Here is a 15370-nt window from a genome sequence, read left to right as displayed (position 1 = left end):
CAACAGAAGCTAAGCTTTCACATGTAATATTGATCTTTTTTTTATGTGTGTTACACTTTTAGATGCATCACGCAAATGTGCCAGTAAATTTAAAATTATGACATAAATGTCTTGCGGCTCGAAATTTTTTATAAGTGGCTGGTCCTCAAACTGTTCAGTTTTGTACGCTCTGTGATTTAGATATCCATCCCACTTTCTCACACGTAACATAATTCATCTTGAGTAAAAAGAAATTTACTTTGAAAGTAACGCTTATCTAACCACCGTTCGCAATACTATCTGGAGACTTTTAGAAATAGGTTCGATTTACCAGTTGCCAGAGAGCGCCAGGAAACAGACATTATTGTACGTGTGCAACTGCAGTGGTGTAGGAAGCCCACATGTTAGTGTGTATAAAGCACTAAGAGAGCTTAGATTACACCGTAAAAGAAATAGGGCATCAGAGGATACTCCAAAGAGCATCGGAATTTCGTAAACCATACTAAAATGAAGGGTGACGAAAATTTAATAGTCATGGGTGACTGGAATTTGGAAGTAGGAAAAGGGAGAGAAGGAAATGTAGTAGGTGAATATGGACTGGGGCAAAGAAATGAAAGAGGAAGCCGCCTGGTAGAATTTTGCACAGAGCACAACTTAATCATAGGTAACGTTTGGTTCAAGAATCATAAAAGAAGGCTGTATACATGGAAGAAGCCTGGAGATACTGACAGGTTTCAGATAGATTATATAATGGTACGACAGAGATTTAGGAATCAGGTTTTAAATTGTAAGACATTTCCAGGGGAAGATGTGGACTCTGACCACAATCTATTGGTTATGACCCGTAGATTAAAACTGAAGAAACTGCAAAAAGGTGGGAATTTAAGGAGATGGGACCTGGATAAACTAAAAGAACCAGAGGTTGTACGGAGTTTCAAGGAGAGCATAAGGGAGCAATGGACAGGAATGGGGGAAAGAAATACAGTAGAAGAAGAATGGGTAGCTTTGAGGGATGAAGTAGTGAAGGGAGCAGAGGATGAAGTAGGTAAAAAGACGAGGGCTAGTAGAAATCCTTGGGTAATAGAAGAAATATTGAATTTAATTGATGAAAGGAGAAAATATAAAAATGCAGTAAATGAAGCAGGCAAAAAGGAATACAAACGTCTCAAAAATGACATTGACAGGAAGTGCAAAATGGCTGAGCAGGGATGGCTAGAGGACAAATGTAAGGATGTAGAGGCTTATCTCACTAGGGGTAAGATAGATACTGCCTACAGGAAAATTAAAGAGACCTTTGGAGAAAAGAGGACCACTTGTATGAATATTAAGAGCTCAGATGGAAACCCAGTTCTAAGCAAAGAAGGGAAAGCAGAAAGGTGGAAGAAGTATATAGAGGGTCTATACAAGGGCGATGTACTTAAGGACAATATTATGGAAATGGAAGAGGATGTAGATGAAGATGAAATGGGAGATACGATACTGCGTGAAGAGTTTGACAGAGCACTGAAAGACCTGAGTCAAAACAAGGCCCCTGGAGTAGACAACATTCCATTAGAACTACTGACAGCCTTGGGAGAGCCAGTCCTGACAAAACTCTACCATCTGGTGAGCAAGATGTATGAGACAGGCGAAATACCCTCAGATGTCAAGAAGAATATAAAAATTCCAATTCCAAAGAAAGCAGGTGTTGACAGATGTGAAAATTACCAAACTATCAGTTTAATGAGTCACAGCTGCAAAATACTAACGCGAATTCTTTGCAGACGAATGGAAAAAACTAGTAGAAGCCGACCTCGGGGAAGATCAGTTTGGATTCCGTAGAAATGTTGGAACACGTGAGGCAATACTGACCCTACGACTTATCTTAGAAGCTAGATTAAGGAAGGGCAAACCTACGTTTCTAGCATTTGTAGACTTAGAGAAAACTTTTGACAATGTCGACTGGAATACTCCCTTTCAAATTCTGAAGGTGGCAGGGGTAAAATACAGGGAGCAAAAGGCTATTTACGATTTGTACAGAAACCAGATGGCAGTTATAAGAGTCGAGGGACATGAAAGGGAAGCAGTGGTTGGGAAGGGAGTGAGACAGGGCTGTAGTCTATCCCCGAAGTTATTCAATCTGTATATTGAGCAAGCAGTAAAGGAAACAAAAGAAAAATTCGGAGTAGGTATTAAAGTCCATGGAGAAGAAATAAAAAGTTTGAGGTTCGCCGATGACATCGTAATTCTGTCAGAGACAGCAAAGGACTTGGAAGAGCAGTTGAATGGAATGGACAGTGTCTTGAGAGGAGTATATAAGATGAACATCAACGAAAAGCAAAACGAGGATAATGGAATGTAGTCGAATTAAGTCAGGTGATGCTGAGTAAATTAGATTAGGAAATGAGACACTTAAAGTAGTAAAGGAGTTTTGCTATTTGGGGAGCAAAATAACTGATGATGGTCCAAGTAGAGAGGATATAAAATGTAGACTGGCAATGGCAAGGAAAGCGTTTCTGAAGAAGAGAAGTATGTTAACATCGAGTATAGATTTAAGTGTCAGGAAGTCATTTCTGAAAGTATTTATATGGAGTGTAGCCATGTATGGAAGTGAATCATGGACGATAAATAGTTTGGACAAGAAGAGAATAGAAGCTTTCGAAATGTGGTGCTACAGAAGAATGCTGAAGATTAGATGGGTAGATCACATAACTAATGAGGAAGTATTGAATCGGATTGAGGAGAAGAGAAGTTTGTGGCACAACTTGACCAGAAGAAGGGATCGGTTGGTAGGACATGTTCTGAGGCATCAAGGGATCACCAATTTAGTATTGGAGGGCAATGTGGAGGGTAAAAATCATAGAGGGAGACCAAGAGATGACTACACTAAGCAGATTCAGAAGGATGTAGGTTGCAGTAGGTACTGGGATATGAAGAAGCTTGCACAGGATAGAGTAGCATGGAGAGCTGCATCAAACCAGTTTCAGGACTGAAGACCACAACAACAACAACTAAAATGCATAATTCAGCTTGAAGTGCAAATTGGCTTTTTCCAGATTCACAATGAAGCAGGTCCCATCTGATATTAACCTTTTCAGTGTTGTTTTTGGGATGTAAATTTCCTTGGAGTACCAGTACTATACGATCTCATTTTTGGTTCTTTATTATGGTTTAATGCCATACATGGCAAAAGATGATAAGGTGCACTTGAAATTCAGCGAACAGTTGGAACTAGCCAATACTGTAGAATGAATCACTTCGTTTCAAATATAATGATCGCCACGGCGGAAAGATTAATCAAGCCAAATTTCTTTAGCAAACTTGCAAAAATAACTTCATTGTTCTGCAAGGCAATTAATGCTTGACTGCTACTAACTTGGAAATAAAATAAAATCAGAAAACTGAAATTAAAAATATATTTTTGCCCCCTGTTATTATGTGAATGTATTTTAATTCACTTGATAGCTTACGGCCACAGAAATCCATTTTGTTTTCATTTGACGTGGGAGCTGTAAACGAAGAGAAGCAGCGAAATCACTTAACGTAAACACCGGTCACGTGCAGGTTAATCCCCTCCCCACTACAACTCAGAAAACTCAGTGCAAGCGCGAATCTGACAGCTAGGCGCATGAGTAAAATTTTTTTCGTTTGCATCTGGGGGCTTGCTGCTACTACCGATACAGCTAACAGCCAAACTACAAGTAGCGGGAGAAGGTACTGCTTATACCCGAGTCAAATGCGCATGCGCAACAGACCGCTGGGAATTGGGCAAACGAACCTAAGGTGAACAGTTGTGACGTCATGCTCATAGCAAGCAGTTCATTGTTACGAAAAATTACAGTCGGCGCCCTATGGCCTTTGACATATTTTTGGTATTTGCTTGTGCGTGCACGGGGTTTCATTGTAAATTGCACATTTCCTTTGCCACTAAAGTTTTATTTTTTTCCCTCTCATTTATATTTTATTGCTGCCGTGTCATTCTCCAGTAGCAGGATACAATAACGTTCTTTGATAGAAAATCAATTCTGCAGTAAAAATTACAAAAATTTAACCGAAAGCTAAAACAACGAAAAATTCCCGGAATTCAGAAAACTTCCCGGGTTTTTACCGGTTTTCTCCCGGATGAAAAAATTCCCAGGTTTTTCCCAGATTTCCCGGTTGTCCCAGGTCATATACACCCTGTTATATGCTTCATTTAGGAAAGGATGAGAGCAGAAGGCAGCAGTGGAAAATTAAACCTGCTACTTCTGAATGCAAATATAGTATTTCGTCCACTCCCCCACCTCACTTTGGTGATGTGATATATCATGCTGGAGAGAAATGGAAGACAATGAATCATAGTTAGTGAATAAAGTAGCAGGATTGATAATGGAAAAATGAAAATTCCAAATTTATCTCATTAAAGAAATGAAAAGATAGAAACAGAATATATGTAAGTGCAAGGAGTTACAGAAACTGAAATAAGAAGGGACACCAACATTAAAGGGAATCCTAAAGATTAAATTAAGTAAAAGACAATTGAATGGGAGCAGAAATGAATGAAATATTAGACAATGTTCATAATAAATTTTCACTTCTACTGTGAGTTAATTTCAATGTAATTATAACCCTTTTACTTTCATAATCAAACTTCTCTTTTTTCCTAATTTGTTTTACATTACTCCCTCCCCATTAACATTCTTATGACTGTGTCACATTCTCTGCTTTCTCTTTCTCTATGCCCCCTCCTTCCTACAACCTTTTCAACAGATTTCTTCTCCATCTATCTATATCATTCTCCTCTCTCTATCCTTCTCACTGTTGCTTTCCTGTGGGCAATTTTGTTAGCTCTCCATATGCTGCCTTTACTTTTTCCCCAGTGGTATAGTATATCCTCAAACAGGAGGATTAATGTCTTGTCCATCAACTTTTTCAACTTTGAGAAAGAACTGATTGACTCAAAAACTAAAGAAACCCTTGTGTTTTCTTTACTAGTTGCTTATAAGCCTTGATAACTTCGGCATTTGGTGCTATTAGCCTTCATATATTGCCAAAAATGCTCGGTGCCAATTTAAAATGAAACTACTTCTGATGAGATGTTTATGACTGCATTAAAATTGTTAAAAATATCACCTAAAATGTAAAATGGAATAGGTAATGTTGGTTTTCATTTGTTTCAAGTGATTAGTGTGAAGCACTCCTTCTTGTGTGGATGCAAGTACAAATCAACATCATTTGGATACTATGAGCTGTGTAGAAGTTGTATCCCCTCTCCAATTAGTTTCCTGTTGACAGATACAACTGGGTGTTGACATCACAAAAATCAACGAAGGCTCAGAAATAACACATAAATTTATCTGCCACGTATTTTGCCAGGGTTTTTCAAACATTGGCCACATTATGAAAATGCTTTACATAAGGCAAGAAGTCTATAAAGCTACGGAGATGTTTTTGAAAGAATGGCTTAGTTGAAAGGTGAGTATGATGCAGCATTGGAAAGAAAACATGATGACGCTGGATTTCCATGTTGTGTTGAATGAATCCCAATGCCATATTGTCAGGATTAATGTTGATTTATTATTTCACAGTACTGGAAGAAGAAATTTCTTGTATCTTGAAACCAGTCATATCTAAATACAATAATTCTGTACAAATTCTAAAAATGATGTGGCACATTGTCAATCCAAATTTAGCCATCTGCATCCTAATATATGTGTAGAGAACTTGTAATCTTTTTTATAGTTAATTACCAGTGTTACAGTCTGGCATTGGACTTTGTAATCAGCTCAATGCCTGTATTTTGGAGCTAGGTACATAAGTCACCACACAATATGACAATGTCACTTGTTGTGATCAAACCAGATCAACTGGAACCTGTATGACATGTGTAAGTAACCTGGAATACACTATGGACCCACCATTACTCCATCATGATACTGGAATATTCGAGATACATGACATTTCTACAATTCATTCTGGGTCTTTAAGCAAACCATGCAGAAGCTCGTAGTTCTGAGTAACCCACCAATGAGGTTTCTCCATGATCTTTTGATATAGTGATTAATTGCTTAAAGCTTTGTACATGCTTTATTAAAACTGTAGGGCTAGTCACATAATTGGCTTGTGACAACAGTGCAAACAGATGCTCATAGTCCCTCAGTTCAAGGGAATTTTAACCATTAATATAACAACCATAGATGTTTGTGTGTGTGTGTGTGTGTGTGTGTGTGTGTGTGTGTGTGTGTGTGTGTGTGTGTGTTGGACAATTTCTTCTAGGTGTGTAATTTTTTTCTGTTGTTCACTGAATATTCTGAGCTGGACTTCCAGTTGTTATGTTAAGATACAACTGAAATACAGTGTTTATATAATGATTTTTGTGCTGTCTCATATTCATGTTTTCCATATAAAACAAAACTTTTACACAATTTGTATCATTACAATTATATTTCAAGATTTCATTGTTGCAGAGTTGTCGTGTGGTAAGGGTTTTCTGAAACAATTTTATTTAAGCCCCTCCATTTTTAATAGTCTTCTCTAACACACTGCACCAACATTCCATTAGAAAGGAGAATACTACCATATCAACTTTCTCATTATCTCACTTTACTACTTTTTTATTACTTGTTTTTACTATGCATGGATTCATGCATGGGAATGTCACACTTGAAACATTTGTCTCTCATAACTATGAAAACACATGCAGGGATTTCCAGCAAACACCATCTATCATGTCCCCTCACCAAAGTCTGAACCACTTGCTCCATCAGTCATGCTTTGAAGCATACGAAAAGCACGCGAGGGAATTGCTGGCCCTCTGTATCTGGGATCTGATTCATTGTGCAGAAAAGAGTCCTCGTCCACTAAAGGAAACAGCAAAATTAAATGTTTTCAGCAGTAGCTCATGAAAATATAATGTATAAATATGCAAAGAGCCTGAAAGGTTTACCAAAAACCATTCCCCACAAGAAATTTCTATTAGCTGCAATATAAATACATTGTAATACAGTGTTAAAGACCAACAAGTCTGCCATCTACTGTCTGCAGAAGCTTGTGCTGAAAGAGGAGGTATATTTACTTCCATCACCGGTTTTCATCTGCCTGAAAGCTAATACTAAATTTAATTTTTTATACCACTTTCATCCAACATCTTGAAGACTCTCGAAGGGATATGACCACCTCTGTACCTTGGATTCTCTTCTTCCAACAAATGGCTTTCTTCTGCAACTGTCATTAAGTAAAAACAGAAAGTACTATACCTGAATATCACTCTCAGTGAGAAAATTACAAATGTAATCACAGTATTTCAGTTTCATGTTATTCTAAAGCTAGGATCCAGGTGAGTAGTTTTCAGTTGGACTAGAATCTCATTAAATGTACTCTCATTATCTGACAGTAAAATAAAAATTTCAGCTAGTTTTTATGTTATTTATGTCACTAAATGTGGCTCAGCAAGTAGTAGTCCTGATTTATTCAACCAGTAATAAAAGATTAAAGTTGAAACAAGATGATGACACTTTTGACAGTAGGAAGATGAGCATGTTTTTGTCACATACAATTAGCAGGAAAGTTTAGTAATAGGTTAGAAACAAATATAATATTTTACCTATTGGTCTTATCTATGAACAGTTGACTTATTTATAAAAAAATACTGATATATTTGATATACTTGGCTGCTGAGGAGATGAATATATATTTTTTTCGGTATTCTTACATCTAAGTGCAATTTCTTCAACATTATAATGGATAAACTGTAAAAACAATTAAGCACCAAATAAATAATTTAGGAGTAAATGAGACCACTCACTAAATTGTAAAAATGTTGAGATGCTGACAGGCTCACACAGAACAGATTGGAAAACTGCTAGTTTTCAGAAGAAATCATTTGACAATCTAGCATTCACACACACACACACACACACACACACACACACACACACACACACACCATGTGTACATACTTCACCTCTGCTCCTACACCAAGCTGTCTCGGCACACAATTCTGTGTATGTTGCCGGCACACATGCGTGTTTGTGTGTGTGGGTTAGGGGGAAGAGGGGGGGGGGGGGGGGGGGAGGCACCCCCTTGCGTGCCCATGATTGTGTATTTGTACCCTAACCCATCAAAGGATTTCTTCCACTACCTAACAAGTTTTCATTCCCTTTGGAGCGTGACTGTCAATAACTCAACGTTCCTGCCGTCTGGTGAGTGGTGTTCTTTACTTATAAATTATTAATGTTTTGCCATAAATTTCCTTACTATATCAATAAAGCACTAATAAATTTGCTGTTTGTTAATTTATTTAGAAAAGTCAGAAACATAATTGTATTGGATCTTACTGGCTGATAGGGTCTCATTATACTAAAAAGTTTCTGGTTATGTCTAACACATATTTTATAACAATAGAGTTTGAAATATTATATTTTTCTTTTAAGATATTTGCCCTGACAATAATAAAAGTAAGGATACTCTGTTTGTTCTAAAACCTTTGAAAGCAGTTATTAGCTGATGGACCCAACATGTACTCATAATAACTTTGAATCAGCCAATAGCTTAACATAGCACCTGTGGAAATGTTAGCTTATACGAAGTCATGAATTCCATGGCAGTAATACACCCTATGTGTCATGATGAATGAAGCACCAACAGTTACTTAACAATTTATTTTATTGCAGTATATGACTGACTCAGTCATATCCTTGAAAGACAGAGAACAAATGTCAGATAGGTGGCAAGATTACATTGAATGTATGCACAATGGACAATAACTGTCCAGTTGTGTGAGGGAAGTCAGGTAGAATGTTTTATGGAAGAATTAACTGACTCTGTATTTATGTTGCATAGGCACAGCTCTAGGTTTCCATACTGGGGAAGGGTGTGACATTTAACATTCGGAACTAACTTAGGCCTCTGTCTATGCTACAGATCAGTCCAACACTTTATCACAACAAATCACACTAAAATACACATTTTGGAGATAGCTTCAATGCAGTGAATGTTAGCTTCACTCTATGCTTAATATTGTTCATCTTTTCAATTCTAAATTTGAGATATTTAATGTTTTGTATGTTGCAAGATTAAACAAAGATGTTTGCATGAAGTCATGGGTCTTGTGCTGTTATTTAGTGATAGATACAAGCTGAGCAACTGCCATGCTTATTTAACTGTTAGAGGAACTAACAGACATTACTGCATTTGTTGGTTATTATATTTACGTGAGTATATTATGAAAATACGTAAATGATTTATGCAATAAAGCACTCCGTCTTCAGGCCACAAGTGGCCCATTGGGACCATCCAACCACCATGTCATCCCCAGTTGAGGATGCGGATAGGAATGGCATGTGGTCAGCACACCGCTCTCCCGGTCGTTATGATGGTTTTCTTTGAATGGAGCCGCTACTATTCAGTCGAGTAACTCCTCAATTGGCATCACGAGGCTGAGTGCACCCGGAAAAAAATTACAACAGCGGATGGCGGCTGGATGGTCACCCATCCAAGTGCCGGCCACATCCGACAATGCTTAACTTTGGTGATCTCACAGGAACCGGTGTATCCACTGTGGCAAAGCCATTGCTGCTTCATGCAATACACCACATTAAAGATGACATCAAAGTGCAGATTTTTAAAACGGTTTGTTGTGGTAAAGTGCTGGAAAATGTTATGTTGCTGGGAAAACATGTTAACCCCCTTCTTAGGTAATTACAAAGGGAAATTGCTTCCTATCATCTAATAACCCATGTTTTGCTTACCTTAATTCACTTATTCATAGGTGAAAAGAACTTGTCTCCTTACGTGCGCAGCAAAATGGGCTATGACCATTTCATTGAAATTTGGAAGCGTTAACAGTTCTTTTTCAAGAGAGCACACCACGAGCATCATTATTCATAGTATTTATCATGACTGTTTTCACCAGTTATAGCATCCACTGAGAAGCAGTATTCTGCCTCTCTAGTCATCATTGTGATGATCACTATTATCGGTAGCAGGTTAACACTTTCAGGAAAAGTTTTTACCAAGTTTTTTTTTTCATAAAGAAATTCATTAAGGTCACCTGGTGCTTTCATGAATCCTATTGTCTTTACAACAAATTCAGTTCATGACATAAGTCTGAAGGCTATAATTAAAACAAATTAACAAATGCCTTAAGTTCTTTTTTAGGAACAAAAATTGATATTTTGAAAACATATCAGTTCTAACAGCTGTGCAGTTGACAAGTGACCATTAAAATTGAATCAGTCAGTGATCTGAGTCATGATGAAGCCAAAGGTGTCTCAAGCGCATATCTTTCTTGATTCTGTGAAATATTGGTTCTTAATGCTCCCATTGATGGTCAATGTCAAGTGAGGTCCTAATATAACATGCTAGATACTTGCTGCAAAGTGAAAGACGTATTCAGTAGTTTTCAGTGCATCAGTATTCCTTTGCTGCAGTTCATGGAACAAAATGTCACAATGAGGTATGACTTTATTTAAAAAATGTAACCAGAAGAGCAAATATTTGTCTTGAAGAAAACCTTTCAGTTCCATAGTTTTGTTTATTGACCTGTAACCATTTTCACAGTTGTCAGTAATTTGTTCCCTGCACTTAGCAATTTCGTTTTGGTATTTGTATGGAGCAGTTACAATCTGTAATTTGAAATTCCATGTGGTGGACTGAGGACAGGTAGGAATACGTTTCTCACTATTTTATCAAGAACAGCTGTGCATCTCAGAGACTGGGTAAAAAAATACTTGCTTACTGCCTGTCACATAATGTTCAATTCTTAAATTTGAATGATGTGTGTGACAGTGAATGAAGTGAGCTTTTTCATATACAACTTTAATCCTAGTCAGAACTCCACTTTTGTGGTCACTCATATCGGGAGAACCATCGTAACACTACCGGTAACCTATCATGTTTTTTCTGGTGCCTCATTTACCTGCTGAGAAGAGCTACAGCTCCACCATCTGGTGGAAATCTTTCATTTATATTCCCCAGTATCTTATATCAAATTATTAGGGCCAGCTGTGATAAATTTGCACAGGCTGTGGTTTCATTAACTTTGATTGTGAGAATTTGTTCACTCCTGATAAGATTAAGGCATACCCCATAAACTCATTACAGCAGTTCATTGTGTTGCTTCAATATACTATCCAGTTTTTACATTAGACCATCTAGCCCTCAAAAAATTCCTGGATTCTTGGAATTTTCTGTTTCATCATGGCCCCTTAAGGCAAGCATGGATTTACCACAAAATTTAAAACAGTTTTCCCAGTACATGCAGATTCCTTGACACATTTTCCTTGTCTTTATATTAAGCAAGTAATCACTATCTACTTGGCACACTTTTTCTACAATGAAAATTTCATAAAGCAATTTTAATGTTGTTTCCTGGAATTATGTTTCTCTTTCTTACTTTCTTTTCTTCCCATTGTGTAAAATTTCCACTCTCAGTCCAAGCACTATCACTACAATTTCTAACAAGATAAGTGACATGGGAAAATGCAGTTCTCACTTCCCAAACACACAACCACTCAGCTGCATTGGACATTGCTCTATTAAAATTGTGTATATACATCCTTGCCTGGGTGTACACCTAATAAACTGCACACTGAATTCATATTGTGCTGTTTTCAGACTTACAGTATGCTGCAATAATTCACAAGGAAATTAAACCCACTGGGACTCAAGCACAATACACTCTCAAAGAGAAGTTTGATAATAATGTGCTTTATCCCACAAACACAATCAGCAAGCAAGAAAACGAAGTAACAGGAGACTTTTTGCATGTTTATTTCTTCTTTATATTTGTGAAAATCTTGCTTAGGTGGTGACACTTGTATTACCATATTATATCACATTCTATAAGACATTTACAAACTTATTCCTACAGCATATGGAACTGCCAATGCCAGAAAGAACAAAACTATCTGAAACACCATCAAAACATTAATACTAAACATTGATCAATGATGATACAAAGCATAATTGAGGTATAAAGATAAGATACAAAGAGATAAGAATCCAATAGAGAAGTTTCAGCCACTTTATTCATTCCATTTTGATGTAAGCAGTGGAACACGAAAATCATGTGGATGGTGGTAGGACCCCTTAGGCTGAATGGACAGATTCTTTGGGATCCCATAAGAGCTATACTACATAACAGCCATGCCCCTGAGGTCTACAGCACAGAACTATCCAATATTTCAAGGTGCAGCTGTAAGACCAGTTACTATATGTTTGAAAACATTATTTGATATCAACAGTTCAAAAAATTCTGGTGGTTATTTTTTAAATCTAAATGGGGAAACATGCAAAATGCAGCCTGATAATTTAAATTCTGTAATAAATTATTGAGCATGGCTCAGATTCTTTAACTAAGAGCTGTATCTGGTCTATAGTGTGACAGAACACTACGTATCTGAACGCAAATAAGTCAGCAGGGGACAACAACAAACTACCATAGTTGTTATAGTCAGTCAGAGATACAATAACTAGATTACTACATGTGATGAACAGAATATGTGAAAGCAGACACATACCATCAAGTTTCAAGCAAACCATTATCGTCAAACTACCAGTGAAGGTGAAAATGTTACACAGAAAACCTAAGTAAAATTGGAGAAGTACTGAATGGCAAACATTTTGACTCTATAAAAGGTAAACATTCCAATGAAGCATATCTAATCTTGTACTTACTAATAAAAGGAAGCATAACGGAAAAGCAGGAGACTTCCATTCTATTTGTGGACCTCAGTAAACATCTGAACAATGCAAAGTGAAATACCAGTATTATGAAAAAGACAGATTGCTACTCGTCATACAGCGGTCATGCTGTGTCGCAGACAGGCACAACAAAAAGACTACTAAGCACATAAGCCTTTGACCAGAAGGTGGTCTACTAAACACGTAAGCTTTTGGCGAGAAGGAAGTCTAGATGTTTGAAACCCTCACAACAATAGGCATAAGACACAGAGAGAAATAAACAATTACTAAAATCTGCAGTTTGTGCCCTCTCTAATAAGCTTAAAGTTGAAGGTATTTTAAATTTAATCTTCATTTCTTCCAAATTGTCACACTTCAGTACAAGTGTCAACACTCTGAATGATCCCTGCTTAATTACTTCCATCAAACTTTCTTTTCAAAATTCTCATTATTTCACATCCAACAGTCACCTCTCCTTTGCCTTTTGTTATGAGAAGTTTTGTTGTCCTGTTTTTGAAGAGGAATTATTAAATGCTACGATCTTGATATGTATGAGACCAATAACAACTATTTTATGTTGTAAGTGAAATAAGTGATTTTAAGTCTCTACTCAGAATCAAATATAGCTATTAATGTGAAATGCATGATTAATTGCTAAATTTATAGCATATTTACAAATACAAATGTATTGTCAAATCATACAGCATGTTTAGATCCCTTCCACTATTTTATCCCCATGTAGTTTCTCCAATCAGTATACGTCATCTATCTTTTGTCAAATTCTTCCTAGTTAAAAAATCTCAAAGACTGCATGCCATTACTATCCAAATTGTTGAGCAAGTAACGAATTTCAGTTATATTGTATAGTACATACAGGTACAGACAAACAACTCTCCATACCTTATTTATGATTCTTTTTTCCCTAGTCAGTCTCCTCTCCCTTTACTCTTTCTCCATATCTGCTCTCCCTTTCTCTCTTTGTCAGAACAGACGAAAGACAGTTTGTCATGGACAGGGAGATGAAGTCATTTTTGTTAATTGCTCTCGCATTATGCTAGTCCCATTTATTATCTCTCTCTTCTCACTATTTACTTCCCCTTTCTCTCTGGCTGTCTTTCCTCTCTGTTATCCATGTGTCTCTTCCTTCAAGCAAAGCATTTGTTGTGGAGACACTCCACTTTTCAATCTGCTTCTGGTACTTGCTGCTCTTCAAGTATAAGTTGTAACACCCTGTTAATTTCTTATGTAGTTTAGTTCAATGTATAATTTTTTTCTCCTGTGGCTCATGTTTTGTATGGTTCAAAATGACTCTGAGCACTAGGGGATTTAACTTCGGATATTGTCAGTCCCCTAGAACTTAGAACTACTTAAACCTAACTAATCTAAGGACATCACACACATCCATGCCCGAGGCAGTATTCGAACCTGCGAGCACAGCGGTCGCGCGATTCCAGACTGTAGCGCCTAGAACCGCTCGGCCACTCCGGCTGGCATGTTTTGTATGTTTTTGTCAACATTTCTTGTTTGGCTTGGCCATATATCCTGAATTTGTATTGAGCTTTGTGTTCCTCCTTGCCTCTAACCTTGTCCACTGAAGGAAAAATTTTGTTTTGGTTTGTGTGTAAATCAATATTCATTTTATATGCTGTTGGTTCTTCACTGATATTTATTCTTGTTCAATAACAGAACAGTTACTATATTCCAAACTATTGAGTATTTGATGGCAATTATATTATATAATCAGTTGAGAATGTTTCCAACTCTTACCCTGAGCTTTGAATCTGTTCATAAGTGCACGATCATCCTCACTCAGCTGAAGTTTTCTCAGTTGCTGCACTGGCACGCCTTGTGTTGACTGATTGCCATAAGGATACTCCATATGCTGACTATTCTCATTGCCTGCTGACAAATTCAATGTGATATGTGTTATTTACAAATTTCTTGACATCCACACATTAACATACATGTAGAATATTTTTTAAGTATTAGTTAGCAGCTGTGTATTAAACTTAAATCTGTAAGTGTTGTAAGATATTTTCAGTTTGCAATAAAAAATGTATAAATGCCTCTGATTAGTAAGTGTTTTAATCTTAATGAACATCAGTCAGTGTAAAGTTCAACAAACTGGTTTTAAATGTGTGAAAATCTATACTAATCTATAGATACATGCACCCTGATGTTCCTTGTTCAGCATTTCGGAGAGTGTGTGTATGTATAGCAATAATTAATCTTTCTTTGCCATTAATGAATATAGCACAGGAAAATGCTCAGATTCCTCTGTATGATGTCTTGTCTTATCCTTAAGATCACCAAAGTGTAATCTGATATACTATAAGTATTCTTGATTTTGTTAGTACATTTCTTGAAGTATTCATGATCTTCCTTCAGCACATTACCTTTTCCCAAACAACAATATCAAGAGATAAAAATGCAGACTATGCTCTTTTATCACAAACATTGTTGCTTTAGGAGTTTCAAACATTTCTGTTTGAGTCTTTCATGTACCAAATAAGACTGCAGTTATACATAATACAGTTTTGATAAAACTAGTTATTTTAGTCCAGTGTGAACTGAATTCCATGTAACAGAAATATTCTACTATGTGTTGTACAAGCACATAAAAAACTCTCTTTCAAAGAGAAATTCCATTTTCCAATAGTCCTTCCAATTAACTGAATCTCACCACTTGTTGGCTGTTTTTAATGTATTCATTCATCTTCTAGCATTTTACATGCTATGAGTGTTGTCA

At 36.8% G+C, this 15370-nt stretch overlaps 1 protein-coding gene across 10 annotated transcripts in view; it reads right to left on the bottom strand.

The window, feature by feature from the left end:
- The window catches only part of LOC126362232 (protein piccolo-like), a 731361-nt gene that overhangs the window by 48010 nt on the left and 667981 nt on the right, over nt 1-15370 (bottom strand). For 3 of the 10 annotated variants that reach the window (XM_050007862.1, XM_050007869.1, XM_050007867.1), the window contains 2 exons: nt 14389-14523; nt 6678-6797 (listed from right to left, as the gene is read on the bottom strand). In XM_050007862.1, coding sequence (XP_049863819.1) covers nt 6678-6797; nt 14389-14523 — 255 coding nt within the window. Of the gene's footprint in view, nt 1-6677; nt 6798-7068; nt 7162-14388; nt 14524-15370 lie in introns of all 10 variants that reach the window. The other 7 variants (XM_050007863.1, XM_050007870.1, XM_050007868.1 and 4 more) reach the window with 4 other exon arrangements.

The sequence above is a fragment of the Schistocerca gregaria genome, chromosome 1 (assembly GCF_023897955.1).
Source record: "Schistocerca gregaria isolate iqSchGreg1 chromosome 1, iqSchGreg1.2, whole genome shotgun sequence".
Classification (NCBI taxonomy): Eukaryota; Metazoa; Arthropoda; class Insecta; order Orthoptera; family Acrididae; genus Schistocerca; species Schistocerca gregaria.
Note: the sequence above shows the minus strand (reverse complement) of the source record. Positions and strands in the feature narration are given on the sequence as shown.